We start from the raw sequence: 20,360 nt of genomic DNA on the forward strand, positions 1-20,360 counted from the left end.
GAAAACCAACATACATTACTTAAACATTTTAAGTTATACAAAAGGACAGTAGTGGTCGAATCCAACCAAAGGCAGGAAGTGAAGCTGGCCAGCAGGCTTCTGCATCCTGTCGCTATTTCTGTCTCTTTCCTAAGCTGTCGTACAGACCAGTTGATATTTATAGTTCAGGGCTCCCAACTGCCTACTGACTCAGACTACAATAGATCTCAGTGACCTCCACCTTATATAAAGCCATGTCATTAGAGGCCTACAAAGCTGTGTATTTGGAGAAAGAGTAAAATAGTATAATGACAGTATAGTGGGCTTAACATCATATCTGTGTTTTATATTTGAACACTTCACTGGACACACGTGTTCTATCTCTCTATTTGGTATTCCAGACACCTTTGCTTACAACAATTATAACGTGCAGCAGCAATCTCTGTGGTATTATTAGGTGATATTGTTAGTATTCTCAGGACTTAGAAAGGTTATCCATAAATGGTTGCTAGCTAGATACAGTACGAAATATAATTTTTTTAATAATAGTTTGATTAAAACTTTAAATAGGAGACTGGAAATAAATGGTGCCTGTATGAGTAGTAGGTTAAAAAGGTTGTTTTTTTTTTCTTCACTGACAGGGGTCATCAGCCAGTGGCAAAATGAGCCCAAGGACCGTGTCATCTCCCTTGTCCTTACACACCTCCCACTGCTCAAACCTGGCAATGTTGAAGCTAAGGGCGAGTATATGCGCCTGCTGCCTCGCATTCTGGCCCACACCATTGAACATGGACACCACCTTGAGGAATCTCGGCAGCTCCTGTCTTATGCTCTTATCCATCCAGCTACTTCCTTGGAAGACCGCTCTGCTCTGGCGCTCTGGCTCAACCACTTGGAAGAAAGAGCTGCTGCACGCGGAGACTCACTAGAAAGGCCTCCTCCTGCAGGGCCCCACCATCATCATCATCACCAATCTACACCGCCATCCACACTTAACACATCTGGATCCTCCTCCTCATCCACAAACACCCCTTCTTCAAACCTCTACTCCTTGCACCACCACCAGCGATATGGGTCAGACGATCGTCTCAATGGATGGCAAAGTTCCAGGGACACGGGGTTAGGTGGCGGGTGGCATCAGCAGCAGGGCTGTGAGAATGGGCACCTACTTCTCTACCCCTCATCCTCTGTGCCAGCAACCATAAACACAGTTGGAACTGGAGGAACTAGTAACACTGGTGAGTGAGATTTCATCCAAACTCTGTTTCTTGTATGTTGACCCACTACATTAATGTTTTCATGATATATTCATTTTACTGGATATTATGACATTGCACTTATAACACTAGTTGTTTTTCGACAAAGCCATTTTTGTTTAAATGATGGGTTTGATTCACAGTGATTCAGAAACAACACGGCAAACTACACATCCTGAGAAGACTAAACAGACCTAAAATAACACTTTAGTCAGATAAATTGTTATCTACACACCTACACTGCAAGCCTGCATAGTCTGTATAAGGTGCACGAAAACATGGAAAGGGCAGGGCTGTTAAAATCAAACATAACCATGGCCAGAGCAGGATATTTCCAGACAAGAATGCAAGGGATCTATGTTTTTTTCTTGGGAGATGAAAGAAACAGCTGAGGGTTTATAAATAAAGACACATTTAAAGCCCTGCTCACTGCTCTAGGAAAGACCCTCTTGTAGTTTTGACTGTAAGCAGCTTTGCCCCCTTCCCTTCCACAAAAACCTTAGGCTTTCACAACTGATAAACTTTAGTCACCGCAGGCAGTGGTGGCAGCAGTGATTTTCATGCGAACGTGGGTAAATACCTTAAATACAAAACAGACAAAAAAACAGTGATATGTGGACATTTCCCTAATGTACAATCTTCAGAGTCTATTAGTGTTTAGTGCCTGTCAATGTTAGAAATTAATTGTGGGGGTTTTTCTCTGTGGCATTTTGATTAAATTGACTGATTTCCAAAAATCTCAACTAATTCCTTTTATCATCACTGATTACATCACAACATCAACCTGAATACTGTCGATAGATCATCCCTGTGACTATCCCCACCGACACTGTAGTCTCAGCTGTAGCAGAACATACCACACTTCCTTTTCCTTGTAAGGTAGCCTTTGTGGCAGACTGTATTTAGGGAAAATGGCTAATATTTAGAGACTTGTAATGTTAGCTGGGCACCTATTTTAAACGGGGCCCATGAAGTCCTATACATAGCACCAACAGTAAGAGGACCGCATATAGGAGGAGAGAGACAGGGGTATTGGTGGCAGCTTACCAGGTCAGAGTGGCAACACAAAAAGCTTCCTAGCTTTTCACACTGTTCACAGCTCTATAACAGGGGATAGCTCCACTGCCATCACTTCTTCTATTTAAACATTCAAAAGCTTTCATTTTGTTTTATATTATATTGTACTTCTTTAAGCATCTGTAGCTCAAGCATGTTAATAAATATTATATTTATAAACTGTATGAAACTAAAATAGGTGTTAGAAATTAAACTGTTTTAAATGAGATGTCTCTATAAATCTAGAAGAGTCTCATGTCTTTAAATCAAATATAACTAATATTAATGACATTTAAAAGCAGATGTATGATTGAAAAATGTAAAAACTTTGAACTTTTCTACATGTACTTTGTTGGTGGGTTTGTGGGCCGGTTAATTAGATTATAGCCAAGTGTGCCATTAATACTTGGTAATGTCTCAATTGAAATAAATACTTATATTTTGTAAATGGATGAATGTTGTGATACTGCTCCATTTCTTTTGTTCCTTTAACAGTTTATAACAGTAAGTGCTTTTTTCTGAAAACCTGCTCTTACCTGACTGATCTTTCTTCATAGTCCTAACAGGTGGAGGGGGCAGCCAGCAGCACAGTCCCCTGAAGCGCTCTGTGTCCCTAACACCTCCCATGAGTGGTCCCAGCAACCAGCCCCTCTGCCATGTCTGGCTCTCACAGGAGGACCTGAGGCCTGCTAGGGGCCCTGCCCCAGACCATGCACCTCTGTCTCCTCAGAGCAGCATCGCTTCATCCGGCAGTGGAGGCAGTGAGCATCTGGAAGACGCTGGCTTAGGAGGAGGCTCAAGTCTTCATCGCATCTCCTTCCATGAGGAGGGCAGTGGCATGAGGGGTGAGTAAGATTACAACAAATAGTTAGTAAAGGTAGTTTATATCTCATATATACCAAGTGTATTAGTTTGTAAGGTTAATTCTCACATCCCACTAAGCAGGCTTTATAGTGCACCATTGGATAAACCTTAATAAAACCTTAATTTTTTTTTTTTGACCTGTCTATTTCATGGTTTTGTCTTTGTCTGAATTTGTACCTTGGACTTCCACTTAATGTTTATAGACATTAATTTTGTTAATTAATTAGATATTTTAACTATAAATTTTGTTAATTAATTAGATATTTTAAATGATATCCATTGATATTGTGCTTCTGTATAATGCTAACTTGATTTTAAATTCAAACTTTTTAAGAACGTGCTCTCACTTCAGGCCAATTTCCTGTTTTATTATTATTTTGATGTGATACTACAGTATGTTTGGTTTTGTTGTGCAGTATTGTGATATAATAATCTAGTAGAACTTATCAGTCTGACATTTTTTTACAGACAGGCTGTTCTCATAGTAAATTAACAGAAAGAAGGAGGTGGCTGTTAAGAGTTCTAAACACATTTAGCTGGAAGGTTATCTAGTTATCTAGCAGGTTAGTTCAAACTTTTGACCCTGTGTTCACTCCCTTTACGCCTTTGGTAATCCAGTTAAACAAGAAAGGAAAATATACACCTCTGATTGGTGTCAAGGAGAATAGTAGAGTAGTAGTAATAACAGTAGAGGTTTAGTCTCTTCAGGTTTTACATGACTTGTCTGTTATATTTTATTGACCTATTTAAGATTGTAACAGAACTAACTCACTGCATGAGAAGTGTGACTGGGAGCAAGAGATTTTACACAATCAGATCTGTAAGTAAAGCAAAATTGTTACAAATACATAACAGTTGTCTGATGTGGATTTGTGGAAGTTCTTAGTCATTCAGGTCATTTCACTTCTAAGAAGTGCAGTTCAGGCAGTAAAAGACGTTTCAACAAATGCTGAAAAGACTTCAGCATCCTGACCTGCATGTGCACATATGCTGTCCCACAGATGTCCCAACATGGCTGAAGAGTCTCCGCCTTCACAAATATGCTGCTCTCTTTTCCACTATGACCTATGACGAGATGATGTCACTGACTGAGGAGCAGCTTGAAGCACAGGTTTGTAAATTAATAAAGAAAAAGAAAGTGTTGACATCTCTTAATTGAATCTTTTCGTCTGAAATGTCTTGTGTGCATTTGTAGTTTGCAAACATGATACTGTACAATTGTTAAATTCTTGAGTTATTTAAAATTTTTGGCCAGTTTCTTCCAATTTCCGATTGTATTACAGTTCTTCTAAAATATGTTTTTCTTTAAGTTTGATGTGATCCAGTTTAGCTTTATACTTAAACCCTGGCAAGATAAAGAAAAAATATATTTAATAAAAAATATCTGAAAATAAATAGCTAAAATTGGCACAGCATACCAAAAAGTTGTGTACTTCCTGTGGCTGCTGCTTAAAATGTGCTCTTCCTATAGTAGGCCAAACCTGTTGAATGACATCCAACAGAAATATTTCTTTTGAAGATTGCTATCCCAGTTACAAGTAGGGTGGTGAATTAATATGAATTCACCAAGTTCTATGATCGATATCACTTATCAGTCCGATTCCTTGTCGAGCATTTGGCATTCGATTATGACACGATAAAAACATTTCGTCTTCAGAAATGGTGTTAACATTAAAACTTGCAATTATCAATTTTTAAAAAAGTATTTTTTTTTATAATTAAGGTTTGTGAAAGGAACTTGAAGCAGCCTCTAAGTTTCAACATTGTTAATCAGGAAGTATTACTTTTTTTATTACATATAAATGTTTTTTCAGTGGATCAACACAATTCTTTTCTTCCAATAGAAAGTCACTAAAGGAGCAAGACACAAGATTGTTATCAGCATTCAGAAACTCAAAGAAAGGCAGCACCTACTGCGCAGCCTGGAAAAGGTCAGAGAGACTGTGTATTATTTCTTGTTGCCCCCCACTTAACCCTTTATCTTTATACAAGGATGACTTTTAAATATGGTTGTGTAGGCTTGTCTCATTTTAAAGTTGTACACAAATCTCATTCACCACACAAAGCATGACGATGATGCTCAGTGCTAGAACATTCTCCTGCTCTTCTAAATTCAGCTAAATGTAGGCCTAAACCTTTCACAAGGATTTTAAATTGAAATCTCTTACTACATTATTTTGTAGTTTGTGTTTTGTGAGTTCTGTTAGTTTCTGTTCATATAACACTACACTGGGTTGTATCATCTTAGAAGCTGTTAGTTTTTCTTATTTTCTAGGTTTAGGCTCCACGAGTGAGCAACAAAAGGTCGTACACACTTGTTAATCTTTAACTAGAACAAGCTTTGAGCTTTTGGCTGAAATGCAAACTGTTAGAAGTGTTAGCTGTGAGTTTATTTCAGTTGCTGAAAATCAACTATAATAGTGTTGTCTGTAAAAGTTTGTAGGTGTTTTTTTTTTGTTCTCTTTCACTCTTTAACTAAGTGCTGTTCAGTATTTGATTTTCATCACTATTACGTCTGCTGTCTAGATGGATTAACTCTTTTTTATGACTTTTTTTCTTTTCATGTCATTTTGCTTTCTATTATTCTCACTATCAGGATGTGTTGGAAGGCAGTAATCTGCGTGGTCCACTGCAGGAGCTACATCAGATGATCATTACTCCAATTAAAGCTTTTGTTGGTGGTGAGGAAGGCTCCCTTCATCGCTCCCTGCTTGGCCCCGATGTCAAAAGCAGTGCGCCTGGCTCCCACCTGAGCAGTGGTGGTAGTGGGGAGGCTGAGTCAGGCACAAGCGTAATTGCTGAAGGGGATCTCCCTGGCCAGTTTACTCGTGTTATGGGCAAAGGTTAGCACTTATGTACCGGTATTGAATTTGAATTGTATTCATAAACTAGGAATTTTTTATTTATTTTTTTTACATTTTGTTTCATTCTCAGTTTGCACTCAGCTGTTGGTGTCTAGGTCAGATGAGGATAACATCAGTTCTTACCTTCAACTCATCGACAAGTGCCTTATTCATGAGGTACCTGGCGACACATCAACGCGTACTGTACAGCACATACAACACCAGGAATCTCCTATTAATGTATTATTCTTGATCTTCTCTTGATCTTCTTTTACGTGCTTTTAGTCTTTCACTGAAACACAGAAAAAGCGGCTCATGTCATGGAAACAACAGGTTCAGAGGCTGTTCCGGTCCATTCCAAGAAAAACCCTTCTTGACATAGCAGGGTACCGAACCCAGAGGAGGTACTGTACTAAACACAAACTCACAATTGTAATTGTGAGTTTCTTTACTTCTGCTACTTCCACGTTTGGACCTTAGCAGCGTTAGAAGAAGTGAAAAGCCAGAAACAATTACATATTTTTGAAAACTGTTTTTTTCACCTTATATTTCAGTCGTTTTGGCCAGTCCAATTCTCTCCCCACAACTGGTTGTGTTGGGAGTGGTGTTTCCGCCAGAAGGAGCCTTCGCCAATTCCAGATGCCCTCAAGAAGTTTGCCAGGTGCTCGGCTTGGTCTGTTAGGAAGTGGAGGGTTATTGGGATCCACACCACGCAGCTCCAGCAGCACTCCTACTGGTCCTAAACAAGGGAGACAGGTGAGAGAAGCCAAATGAAAGTAATAGTGATAAAGGTTACAGTCCACTGTAATCAGACTCAAAATGACAACTTATACTTATAGCTTTTACCTTTACTATATACACTATAGACACTTATTAACTTGCATCACAGTGATTACAGGGCTCACATAAGACCTGTTGTCCAATATATGGTGTGGTCTACTATATACATAGTTTTACATTTGTTGTGATTAAATGCTGATATGGCTGTACAAAGAAACATATTGAAATGTGTAATAAGACATCCCTGGGTGTTTACAATAGCCAGGGCAGCAGAAATCCTTTGTTGACACGTATTGTTCCTGAATTAGGATTTTTATTCCATTACGCCAAAATGTGGGGTGAGGAAGAGGAGCTGTGGTGGTGTTGGGCGTATGGAGTGAGGTGGAACTCATAGGCAGGTCACCCCACATACCAGAAGTTCTGCGTCAGTGCCTAACACTGAAGCGGGAGGAGCTGTGTAGCTCAGGCCCATCATGGCACACTGCTCTGGGCTGCCCCAGCTCAAAGTAAACCTCTCTCTTCCTTCTCTTTTCTGTCTTTCTTCTACCCTTACCTCCAACCCCCTTTTTCCTCTTTTTTCTTTATCTCAATCTTATTTTACAATAGGAGGAAATGCCTCAACTCTTCCTCATCATGCTGGAGCTTCTTGTGTGGGACAGGAGTGTAGAAGTGTTGAGATAGAAAAGAGAAGAAGGGTGGGAGGGAGTGGGACATAAATGAGTCATAGTTTGGGAGAGGTATCTGTGGTGTCAGAGGAGGAGGGGCAACAAGAGGAAGAAAAAAGAGTGTGTATGAGTATGTATGAGAGAGGGAGAGTGAGAGAGCAAGTCAGAGGCAGTGAGAACAGTGCACAGGCATTTCCTGTTTTTCCCTGGCCCACGGCAGTGGAGAGCCACGAGAGGGGGTTGAACAGAGGCAGGGGAAAAAAAAGGCATTGGGGTGTTTGAGAGGTGTAGAGGACTATAATAGACAGGTATGGGGAGGAATTCATGTGGTGAACAACTGAGACTGTCATTAGGTGTGGACCAGACAGACTGTGTGTGTGAGTGACATTTTGATCTATAAATGTTTAAGCAGCATATGAGTAGTAGGACACAGCCTAGACCAAAGTATTAGTTTAGAGAAACATGACTTTTATTTTTTATGTTATAATTATATTCATAAACAAATTATACCAAGGACATTTTAAATAGAAAAGAAAAAAGTCTTGGAATTTTGATACCATATGCAGATCACACTTGTGAAGCATTTTCCACACTTTCCATTATAATACTGACATGAAAATAAATGCATAATATAAATAACTGTCATTAATCAGGAATTGATTTCAAAATGTGTACTAACTTGTAAATTTTTACTTTATATTGTTGTAATCTACAACCTGACATTAAAACTTTACATTACATTCAAAAGACAGCAGCAGATGATAACTTTCACCACACAACTTCAAAAATGTTTTTGATGACTTTAATCTAATGTTGTGGTTTGAATATTCTCTGCAGGGTTTGTGGTTTGCCAACCCTGGAGGAAGTAACAGCATGCCCAGTCGGAGCCACAGCTCAGTGCAAAGGACTCGCTCCCTGCCGGTTCACACCACACCACAAACTATGGTCATGTTCCAGCAAGCTGGTGAGAAATACTAAAAATTCACAAAAACATACACACAGACAGAACTTTCAAAAGCTGTGTATGTTTGTGGCTATCAGTTCCTTTTGTATGTGTTAGTGTAATTTCTTTCCCTGTGAAAACATTTCTCTCTTTAGTTATTGTCAACTTAAACTTCACCCATTGGTTTGTTTCCCTTATAGTCATTATGTTCACTTTGTCATGGCAAATATCAGCAAAATGACCTGCAGTAGCCTGTGGTGAGGAGACTTTGTCCCACAGGAACAGTGGACAGTAGTATGACAAGCTAGGACTTCCTTTGCTCTGTCTGACATGCACACACACAGACACTCATGAGTAGTAGAGGAAAACAACTTTAAACAGAAGCAGAGAGAAGGGAAGTTTGGAGGAGGGAAACTGTACGTGAGAAAGGAAGAGATGGAGGCAGGGAGGGAGGAAAGAGTCAGAGGAGCCTCACAATAAGGCTCTTTGTGCAGTGAGGACGGGGCACTGTGGCCCAAGTCCTTCCTTTCCTCCTCACCCTAACTCTTTCCTTTTTTTAACTTTCACATTTCCCTCTGTCTTCTCTGCTCTCTGTACTTTTGTTAGACCCACCAACCCTCTTTCTAGTTTCAATGCTTTTCAGAGTTATGCTCAGAAAACACCATCAACAGCTACGTCCTAGGCACACAGCCTCCACTACCATATATGCTGTCATTACACACATACACATAAGATCTACACATGAACATATACACATCACATACAGTATATACATAGGTAGGTGTGTGTGTTTGTACAGTACACACAGATTACTCCATTCTGCGTGGAGCTAAGAATGATGGGATTCGGTGTGTGTGGTGTCTCTTTTTTTAGTGGATGTCTATGTCAAGTTAAACGTGCTTACGGGGGGTAAAGGGTGGAGAAGAGAAGAGGGGTTGGAAACTCTAAACAGTGCAGTCTGGACTACTGACTCTAAGTCAGCTTTTCCCTCAGACCACAAGGGATTTTCACTCCCCAACTCATTTTAAAGACTGAGGACTGACTGGCTGGCTGGGGTTGCTAGGTTGTACTGTGTCCCAAATATACACATCTTAAACCTCCCCTTCATCAACACACACATAAACATAAATAACAATAATAACAACAAATAACTGAGTCAATAGTAAAGTTTAAATTTGATGCAATAATAACTATTAATTTATGAATGAAGTGTTTTATAGACACCTGGAGAAATCATCATTGAAATCTAACAGACCATTGCTGTGTTCAGTAACAATAATTGAGTCAGTAGAAATCTGTTAGAGAAAATGTCTGTGTTCAGTAACAATAAGTCAGTAGAAATCTGTTAGAGAAAATGTGATGTTATGAACTTAGAATTATTTATGCATTGTATAAACAAGTGTTTTAGTAATTGTTTGTTTGTAATTACCTTTCTTTAAGTGTACTTCAGGTATAAGAAGCATAATGCAGTTATGTTTAATATTTTTACATTAACATGACAAAGAATGTGAGTTTGCTAATTGATAATCACACGGTCTCTGTCTAGTTCCGGTCCCATTCCCAAGTGAAGAAGGCTGTGTCAGTAGAGTACATTCGAATTTTTATTTGTGCACTCCAAATGTGATTTATCTGATAAACCCCCATTGCATGTAGAAGGTGGAAGACTTCTACATGAAAAAAAGTAACAACATAAATGCAAATCTTAAAATTAAAAATAAATAGGCAATACTGTTTAATTTCAGTTGTTATACGCATTAGCATTGAAGTAATTTTTCCGAGCATGTAGATTTGCACATATTTTTCATGTGTTCAGGTGTTTTGATGCAAACAGTTATCATCAACATGTTTGATGTTGTTCTTTGTGTGTTTTTGTTATTGCACAGATCTTCAGTTACCAGTGACAGAGCCGGACATCAACAATCGCCTCGAGTCTCTGTGCCTGAGTATGACAGAGCACGCTTTGGGAGGTAACACACTTAAATTACTAAAGACACCGTTATGTTGCGGCACTAATATTGTAAATTGATCCTGTTTTAATTTATGTTTGTGAATGGTAATTTATAACAACCGGGACCTTTCATGTTTTGGTCTGAATATGAAGAACCGGATTTAGTCGTGTGCAGGTATGACTGACATGTGCATGATAGGTCGCATCAGTTGAACTAAGAGTTGTCTATAGGTTGACTGGCAGATGTAGATGTTGTGTGGGGAAACAAGGCCCACTGATAACTAAGGGCTGGTTGGAGCCCAGCTGTGGTTTTTCAGGTGTGTTTAGTTTGTGTCTGGCCAAGAATGTCCAAAACTTTCCATGTTTGAGGTTTGACAGCATAATTGGCAACAGCTCAGCTGAGTCCACCTCAGAAAAGAAACACAAAAGAAAATGCTGGAGGGAAACCGGTTTTGAATGTTATATGCCGGTTGACGCAAAAGAGAAGACAAATAGAAAAATCAACACATCTTTTTTTCGTCTCTACCTATCTGATGCATATTCCCATGTAAGCTCATTTTTATTATTTTTGACTCTGGGTTTGAGTCGGTCCCAACTTCCTTCATTCGTACACTAAGCTAAGCTAAAGACAGAAGGCCTCAGTGCTCACTAAAGTAAAGTGGACACAAAGTGCTGCTTTGTGTGTGCAGAGAGCAGATCGGAGCTGTTGCAAAGTGCAGTTAACTTCTGGAAATTTCACGCAATTAGAGCTTTCCTTGCTGTAAAAAACATCAGCATGACGGTGCCTAAACCCAACCAAAGATATTTTAGTATGTTTGTTGTTTGACCATACTGTGATAAAGAAAGTTTTCTTTTTATTTTAAGAAAAATACAAATGTTTTCTAAAAGTAATCCTAGTGGGATAAAACCACAGGTGCACTAAAATTTCTTAGGCCAAGTTGTTGGTTTCATTTTGTCAGTGGATAAATAGGAAGACAGCCAGTTCAGTAAATACATACAATCAAGGAAAGCCAGGCAACTTTCCATTGCAGGTCTGATGACACACCTCCCCTTTTGCATCACAATAAAGGTTCTTTCTATGTTGAATGAATTGTCAATCTGTGTAAAGTGTGATTTTTTTTTATTTACGCATAAACCAATGAATGCAGCTGTCAGACAGTTGTTTTTCTCTGGAAAGCTCCATCAGTATTTTGACAGATGTGTTGTTCTTTCACTGTGACAGTGTGGGCCAGGGCCTCTCACTGTTCCATGAGATCAAAACAGTGTCTGCTTCTCTATACAAACAGCTCATGGAAGAGCCAGGTCTCTGTTAATCAGCAGTCATACTTATTACAAACCTGGGCATGGGACAGGAAATCTATTTTTTTACATAAAATAAACATAAAATAAATATAATGTAATGTCAAAAGTATTTCAAAGCCCGTTCAAATTAAACTATAGCAGCTGGTAGAATTACATTAAAGAAGGTCAATGGCCAAATTTGTTATTCAGGATTCAGGATCACAAAAAAGCCTGTCCCAGCAGGCAGATGATGAGAAAGGATAACGTTGATTTTTTTCTCGTACACAACTGGATTCTTGATGTTGCAATAGAATGTTCTCTGTGTAATTTTAACACACACACAAAATGTACTCCTCTTTGTTTTTGCTTCTCAGACGGAGCTGACCGCACATCAACAATATGAAAGGAAGAGTCTAACAAAAGTGATAGGTGGCAGCAAGCAGGTTCACCAGGCTCTCTCACGATAAGGCATCATGAGGTCGGAAGACGTCCAGTCTCACTATATCCAATGGTAGAGCTCAACCAAATAACCGACAGGTTGCCAAGAAACCACAAGTATGCTGATCTTCAAACAGCAACACAAGCTATTACACTGGCACTGTCTACTGGTTTGGAAAACCAAACTTTCTGCTGCACCAGCAGGATCACATTCACCTACATCTGGGTAAGGAGACAGAAACAACTGTCAACAAAACAGTCCTGGACTGTGTGGGTGCACAACGGCCTCTGGATGTTCCAAAAGCTCTGCAGTCCAGTCAGCTAAAACAGGAGGAGGATGCTGACCCTGTGTCAGGGCTACACCAATGGTTTTCTTCTCACCAACAGCTTTTGGTCTCTGCACATTAATCACAGCTCAAAGCATCTTTAAAATCCATTACTATACCACAGACCCGGAAAAGAAAGAAGACAAGCAGAGCTAAAAAAGGACACAAGAGGAAGTTTGGGATTTCCTGGATGGTTTCCAGAAAGGACAGACTATCCGGACTGCTTTCAGAGGTTAGAAAGGCCTCTATTACAGTATTGGGTAGCTACAGAAACAAATTTGTTGTTTGTACGAATTGTTTACATAAAGAGGCTACTTTTAAAGGGTACAGAGGAGTATGAATTTCAGGTATGAATTGTAATATTCTGTCAACCATCTTTTTATCTCACAAGTAGCTTTCACGATAGTTTACAAACATCCTGCTTATGCTCTTGGGACAAAAACAAAGACAAATTTGATGCAACACGAACAGAAAACAACAGGAGAGGAGAGTGATGAATAAAAAGGAAAAAAGAAGTTGATGAGGAAGAAGAGCTGGAAGAGTAGGAGGTGGTGAAAGAAAAAGAATGTAGTGCAAGAAGGAATCACGTCATGGTGATGCTGGACAGGAAGGAGGATGTTGGAAGGATAAAGACTTCAGAGGCAGGACCTTTGATTGGCTAGGAGATGGAAGATTATAATGTCTAACTTCATTGTTGGTCTGTAAAATAGAGCAGATGTAAAAGAGAGGACAAGGGAAGTGTGTCGTCGGTCACCTATGTATTGTTTTATCTCCAGCATGTACTGTATGAACCCTCTGAAATCATATTTCTTTGTACACCTCAATGAGCTGTTTTTGATATGCTGGTTGTATTTTTATTGGGATTGAGTTTAGAAAGAGGGTTTACTTATTTTTCTAATGCAGGCTAATGTGCTTAAGCTGCACGTTACACAGCTCTATGTCTCTGTCAGTGAAAAGAACGATTGTAAATCAGGAAAAAAAAACACAGAAGGGTGATTTGTTCTGGTGTTGCTGATAGGTTGTATCACTGAAAAAAGACAAAAGTATCAGTCCATGAAGGGTGGTTTTCCCAGAGATTGTATCATTAGAGCTTACTTCCCCCTGCTGGCCAAACACATTAATGGCAGAAGATCGCCAGAAGACCACGGACACAGGAACATTTAATGAGGAATAGAGTACTGGGTTTAGTCGTCCTCAAAAAAATAGCCTGTGTTCCATAGTTTTCTCTCTATCCTGTCAGTTGAGGCCTCCATACATTATAATTTTGTTTTTAATCCTGTATCAAATGCCTATTCTGTGTCTTAATATATATCATCAGTTTATTATGTATGTAAAACAGAATGTAAACAAATCAGCTTATATTGAAATAAGCTAGAGAGGAAACTCCTGTCTGTGACTCTCACCTTAGCACGTGTGCTAAGGGTCCTGATCCTAGATGGTCATTATTGAGGGGTTTAGTATTGTTTTTGTTGTTGTTGTTGTTTAGTTTCCTGCACTTGTTAAGACAATGTGATACACTAAAAATCCAAAGGTTCAAGGCTCAGATACCACGGTCTGGTGCCTTGGAGTTGGACTAAATGAAGCAGATCGGAGACTGACACTGAGCCTCCAAGCTCAGCAGACAGAAAAGACAAATGTCAAGCAGCAGAACCACCAACAGGGGACAATGTTTAATCTTACAGCAGAGACGAAACACTCCTGATGACTCCCATTAGCCTCACTGTCCTGTTGTTTTGTCAGATGGTTCTGGACCCACAGCTAAATTAAATTGTTTTAGCTAAAACGGACATGGCATTTTTGTAATCATATGGTTTATGTGATTGCTTTTGACACAAAAGACCAGATTCAGTTCATATGGTAGCACATTACAAATGTTATTTTTTTACGACTTGCAAGATGAATTCTACACTACAGGGTCATTTTACTTAAGACACAGACAAGAGGGGTGATTTTATCATCCTTAATAATAATAATGCTGGTTTATTATTTACTATTGGTTATCTGACACTAAGCAACTAACTGTTGCAATCGTACAGTGTTTATTAGCATAAAAAATCATTTTCAGAAGTAAATCTGTGGTTTCCTTAACATGCAGGAAGTCTTCTCATATGCCTTGATGGAGTCAAAACAAATCATGCCTGACTGATGAAATGGCTTGAAGGGGCAGTGGGGATCTGTGTGCGCACACACACAGGCGCACACATAGGCTGAACTGTGTGTTTTAGTGTAATTTATGCCTCTGCCTTTCACATACAATGGTGATAACATGATGTTCCACCTCTAAGGTTGTGTCTGGTTTTGCTGCTCCTGTCTGAGAGGCAGTACAACGATCTCAACATCTTTGGACTCTATGCCATATGAATCAGTACTTAAAGTAGTTACAATTATTTATTCTTTTTATTCATCTGTTCATTTTTGTGTGTTTATTCAGAGGCGCTACTTCTAATCATTTAGGTGTAATGTTATTTAAAGTACCATATGTATTAACATGTTATGGCTGGTGACCATACGTACATCTCAAATATTAACATAGTTATTGTTGATTTTGATAATTTTGGGGTTTTTTTCCTGTTGCTGAACTATTGTGTCGTTTTATTTTATTTTTTTTATCAGTGTCAATTTCAGAATGTTGATGTACATTTTTGGGGGGTCAGAATCAGCTGAAAGCAAGAGTTTGTCATCTGAAATACATCCATTTACTTCCAGTTTGAAAAGTCACATCAGACAAGCCATTGGTAACAACGCAGTGTTGTAATGGTGGTGTTTTTGTCAGCCAGGATCTAGACAGTGGTGCTGCTTGTAACACATCCCAGCCTTACAGAGGCTTTAAGTGTGATACTTACAGTTGTAGGACCAGCTTTAGCTTTGGTCTTTTTGGTCTCAATTGTGAACAAAATCCACCAAAGACTTTGTCTTTGTCATATACAATGGCCAATAATAATCACAGTGGACTCTAAAAATATTCTGAAAAATAATTATTTATTATTTTACTCCAGTGTGGTTATTTTAAGTAAGGCTTGTCTTTGTTTTTGTTGTTGTTGTTTTTTTAATAGTCAAATTAAGTGAATGTCTTTGGTAATTTTGAAACAACAGTGTGAGTGAGACGTGCTGCATCAAACACATCAATGTTCAGACAGAAGTTGGTTTGGCTTTGGTTCAGCTCTTGCATGGATTTTGGTAAGAGAACAGGGCAGAATACTTCAGCAGATGTTTTCACATGACTCCTGAAAATGATTACGGCTGCAGAGTATTTAACACAATCCAAGGGATTATTCTGGCAGTACTGTTTCTCATTTCACCTGTGTAACTTTGTGTAACCAGTGACAGTGTTCAAATGGCTGATGATGTGACTTTTTCTTGTCTGGATGGAGTAACTGAGCAGAGTGACATGTTTCACATTTAATGTTCAAACTGGCTCCAGTTTCTTCTCTCCTCTGGTTTCCTGCAGTGTTCCAACTTCTGAATGTGGAGCCTGTCACAGGACAAATGTGGGTTTCATCCGTGAGACCTGAAATACTAAATGTCGCCTCAAAGCCAAATGCTTTTTCGTTTGTTTTATTTTCTCTGATTGCATATCAACTCTGTGCCTGTCGAGGAAAGCTTCTAACGCTATGCACACTGCAGTATTAAAGTTAGATACACCTTGATATTCCAAAAAAAACCCAACTGTTTAATGTACTTTGAGTCAAGACATATATGCTGTTTTGTATCTTTTTTTGTCATAGATGTTTGCAGTTATTGTTTCAATATGGGATGCCAGGAGTAATTTGTTTTTGTTTTTTTCTTATTTTTTTAAAAGGTGTTACCGCTTGACTGTGCTCATTTTTTTTCATTTAGTTTTATTTTATCAAAGAGCCGATGTCCTGTATTGACTGCAGGCTTACGTATATATTTGACAAAAGAAAATGGTATGTTTAATAATAAAAAAGCACAAAAAAGACAAAAAATGGAAGAAAATGTTGAAAAAGAAAAGGAGGGATTTTGGGAAAAAACTGTAATTTATATTTTAAAACTGCATGCACAGGGCTGAGAAAGTCATATTTAGAATAACAAATGGCAGTGCCTTTTTTTGTACTCGAGACATTTATCCTAAATGTTAATGGTTTTTTATTGACTTTAAAAAAAACTGTACTGTTAGGGAATGGAAATAGTGAGGAGCAGGATGGGTCACATTCACACTTCACCTCAAAAGGTTGCCTTCCATGCTTTGCCTTCACCCACCCCATTGTATCATATTATAAATCTGATGGAAACGTTTTTTCATCATGAGATCACTGAGCCTTAATCCATTCAACCCAATCTGCTGGTTTCATCTGTGTCAGACCACCCTAATAAAAACTGCAACTTCAGATTTTTCTTACAGAACCTCTCAATACTTTTATCACCATGTTATCACTACAGTACTTGAAACAATGCCTTAACAATTTTGACCATCTGTTCACCTGTAATTTCTGAAGCAGATGCAGAAAGTCACATGGTAGCCTGGCATCTTGTTACATAAATACGCATTTAGTTTGAAACATTTAAAAAATAGACATGCCTCAGTATTTAAGATTCGGAGAATATTTATTTTACTGTGCATGTTGAAAAACCATTCTTAAACTATCGCATAACAAAGGCTCAGAACAAATTTGAATCTGCATTGAAGGCAGAAGCTGAGGGTGTGAACGTGACCTGGACTGTGATTCAGACTGCCTGTGTTTCTGGTCTCTGTAGGTACTTTCCTAGTGCTGATATGAAGTTATGATTTATTCTGTACAAACACAATGGGAGTGAGTGTGTGACAGTGAGAACGGTGGATGTATGTGTGTGGGTGTTTGTAGGTGTATGTGAGATACTTGTGTGTTCAAGAGTTTGTTTTTTTTCACTGTGTCTTGTTATTTCCTTTTTTTTTCTTTTTTCTTTTTTTTTTTTTTTTTGCAACAAACCAGAATGCTGTGATTTGGCATGCCCTTCCTATACATAAAACGTCGTTATTGCGTGTGTGTTTGTGTCATTCAGTCTTTATAAAAAGTTAATGGATAAAATTGATCAAATGTCACCTGTTGACAGTGCCAGATTATGAGATTATAAATTATTTTTAAATAAACCAACCATAGCCCCCTTCTTAGGAAAATGTCAATGAATAAAATGTTTTTAGAACAATCCACTATTAGTTGTAGTTGTGTTTAACGGCAAATGTTTTTTCTAATTCCACAAAACCAGAAATCAAATTATAGCATCACAACAAAAAATAAACACTTGACGGTATCCTTGAGATTATAAAATTGATATCAAAGCATATCCATGCACTTAAATTAGTACAAAAAGATTAGGATCTTAAAAGATGAAGACACTGCCATACTACTATAGCATTAGATTTGGATAAAGATGGTCATTTAAATAAATAATACCATGGAGTATTTTTTACACAAACATCCTCTGGTGTTAAAATAACAGTGTGGTTAACTCTCACTCACAATAACTAAATGTATATTCAGTTAGTAAAACTCTTGTGACTTACGTGTGTAGTACTTCAGAGGTGGAGTCATAGCTGTCGGTGTTGGTTTGACCACCAGAGGGCACCCCTGTCAAAATTAAAAGATTGTACACCTTTATTTTAAAACAATGCGTAAAGTAAGTGATTTCTAAGTGACACTTGGACTTGTATTAATGAAGAAAAATTTATTTGATTCATTAAATATCTCTGTAGGTTGTCCGACAATAGAGTAGGGTGAAGAGCTGCAGCAATAGCACCGAAAAGGTACTAGTAGTTTTAGGACATTTGTTTTCAACAGCAAACTAGGTTGAAAAAAAGACTTATACATAATAGTAGTAGTATACATAACAGTAGTGAATATAAAAGAAGTTAAAGGTTTACCTTTATTTTAAATACACTGCTACATCAACAAAAATGACAATAAGACTGTAGTAAGTTTCACCTACCAGTAAAAGTTCCTCGCACATCAGTGAAGGCAGATGCCCGGGAGATCAGGCCTCTGACCAGGGTTAACCCTTAACCTCAGAAACATAGAAGTTTAGTTGTTATACTTTACAACACTGATCCTTTGACAACATGTATGAGTTCTATCAGACGTTAAACAGGTGGCTGGTTGACTCAGGGGAGAGTGACACACACTGTGGTTCAGGGTTTGAACCCCAAACCAGGCAAAAATACAAGCACATGAAACTAATATCATTATTAATTTTGCGACGGGAACTTCAGAGGGATTAATAAATTTCTATCTATCTCTATCTGATTAAAAGGGCTGGCTAACTTATCCCTCTGACATAATTGTAAAGTCTGATTAACCAATACCAGACTGGAGGAAGTACCAGAATGTGACAGATGATGTGTTGACTGTAAATTGGACCCATCAGCCATTAATTGGATGTAAAGACTGCAGTACAGTGTGATACCAGCACTGAAAAATATTTCAACTAATTAACAAAAGGTTAGTTACTTGCTTCAGAAGATGATGCCGCCTTCTTAACTTTTGTTTGCATTACTTGGTTGCTCTAGGACAGTGGTTCTCAATTGAATAAATCTGAAACATAGCATGTACAATTAATACAACATTTAAACATAAACTTTATCTTTATAAACATTTCTAAACATCTCTCCTGTGGTGGAGCTAACAGTGAAGGCCTCTGCTGCTATATTCTAATGTTGGTCATCATGGTGGTACTCAGAGAGCTCAGTGTTTTCTCAGGTGGTACAGAGTAGAAAAAGTTTGAGAACCACTGCTCTAGGACAACCAATGCAACAGTAAGGTAAACACACTCCCTCACCCTACAAATATGGCACTTTCAAACATGCATACAAATGCACTGAGCCTTTGAAAGAGTCTGAGGTATAGTCTAAAAATGTAAGCTGTTATGAAAGTGGACAGCTGCAGCTGCTGAGTCATTCTTCTGTTAAAGCTTTCCAGATCTCACACAGCTCCACCTCTTTGAATTTCGCAGATGACTTCTGATTGGATGAAGTCTCTGCACGGACCCTGAAGAATAAAGTGAAGTTTAGACAAATAAGCTGTGGTCTGATGAGTTCAGTGTTGTATTTCTGGTCTTCTTTGTCTTTACAATCACGTCCTTGTGCTTTCTGTAAGTTTGAAACGGCTCTCCTTTGTTTGGGGCCACAAGGTGGCGACAGTGGTCACTGTTCTTGACTCAAAGCGACTGATTCCTGTAGTTACTGACCAATCTCTACATGGGTTTTCCCCGGTACGTCAGTTACCTCCCACAGACAGAAACACGCAGGGTTAAGGTAAGTGTTCGCTCTTATTTGATGCTTAGTACAAATGTGAGTGTAAATGGTCTGCTGGACTGGTCCAAACCATCCTTGATCTACAACAGGGGTGGCAAACTGTTCCACAAAGGGCCACCGTGGCTGCAGGCTTTGGTTCCAACCTATCCAGAGCACAGTGACTGACCATTCAGCTGTCTGGGGATTCAGATCAGTCGATTAACAGAGCCAACTCAGGTGTGCTGCTGCTTGGTCGCAACAAAAACCTGCAGCCACAGCGGCCCTTTGTGGAGCACTTGGCCACCCCTGATCTACACCGTCCTCACCTGATGATGGCGGTGATTTGCTCGAGTCCTTCCTCCTGCCGCCACCACCTTGAAAAAAATAAATCGATAGAAGATGAATGAATGAATAAAACTCCAATCCAGGAAAGTGAAACGTTGTCGTTGTGACACAGCACACCACTGCACACAGCCAAATGTGACCTCTATCTTTAACTAATTTCTTTAGTGAGCGGGGGGGGGGGTCAGTGTGTGGGGACAGTGCTGTACTGACATACATCAGTACACCTCAGTGGAACTTGGTGGTTTCGAACCTGCGACCTTCCAGACACAAAGCGGCTCTTTGTCTGGAAGGTCACAGGTTCGAATCCTTAGCAGATAATTTCCATAGCTTGTGGCCATATTTAAAAGTTTGTGAACATTCGTTGGTGCATCAATTACAAATTCATTGTGTGGTGTCCATGTTGACTGGAGC

General features: G+C 38.9%; 1 protein-coding gene across 1 annotated transcript in view; it reads left to right on the forward strand.

Moving 5' to 3' along the window:
• The window catches only part of samd4a (sterile alpha motif domain containing 4A), a 34,625-nt gene extending 17,263 nt beyond the window's left edge, over positions 1 to 17,362 (forward strand). Inside the window, exons 3-13 of the mRNA XM_008310031.3 lie at positions 621 to 1,217; positions 2,849 to 3,136; positions 4,157 to 4,266; positions 5,000 to 5,086; positions 5,752 to 5,998; positions 6,090 to 6,175; positions 6,284 to 6,402; positions 6,553 to 6,754; positions 8,281 to 8,407; positions 10,270 to 10,353; positions 11,990 to 17,362. Of these exons, the coding sequence (XP_008308253.1) occupies positions 621 to 1,217; positions 2,849 to 3,136; positions 4,157 to 4,266; positions 5,000 to 5,086; positions 5,752 to 5,998; positions 6,090 to 6,175; positions 6,284 to 6,402; positions 6,553 to 6,754; positions 8,281 to 8,407; positions 10,270 to 10,353; positions 11,990 to 12,018 (1,976 nt within the window). The 3' untranslated portion in view covers positions 12,019 to 17,362. The remainder of the gene's footprint in view (positions 1 to 620; positions 1,218 to 2,848; positions 3,137 to 4,156; positions 4,267 to 4,999; positions 5,087 to 5,751; positions 5,999 to 6,089; positions 6,176 to 6,283; positions 6,403 to 6,552; positions 6,755 to 8,280; positions 8,408 to 10,269; positions 10,354 to 11,989) is intronic.
• The last annotated feature ends 2,998 nt before the right edge of the window (positions 17,363 to 20,360 follow it).

Source organism: Cynoglossus semilaevis, chromosome 5 (genome assembly GCF_000523025.1).
Source record: "Cynoglossus semilaevis isolate Cse_v1.0 chromosome 5, Cse_v1.0, whole genome shotgun sequence".
Taxonomy (NCBI): domain Eukaryota; kingdom Metazoa; phylum Chordata; class Actinopteri; order Pleuronectiformes; family Cynoglossidae; genus Cynoglossus; species Cynoglossus semilaevis.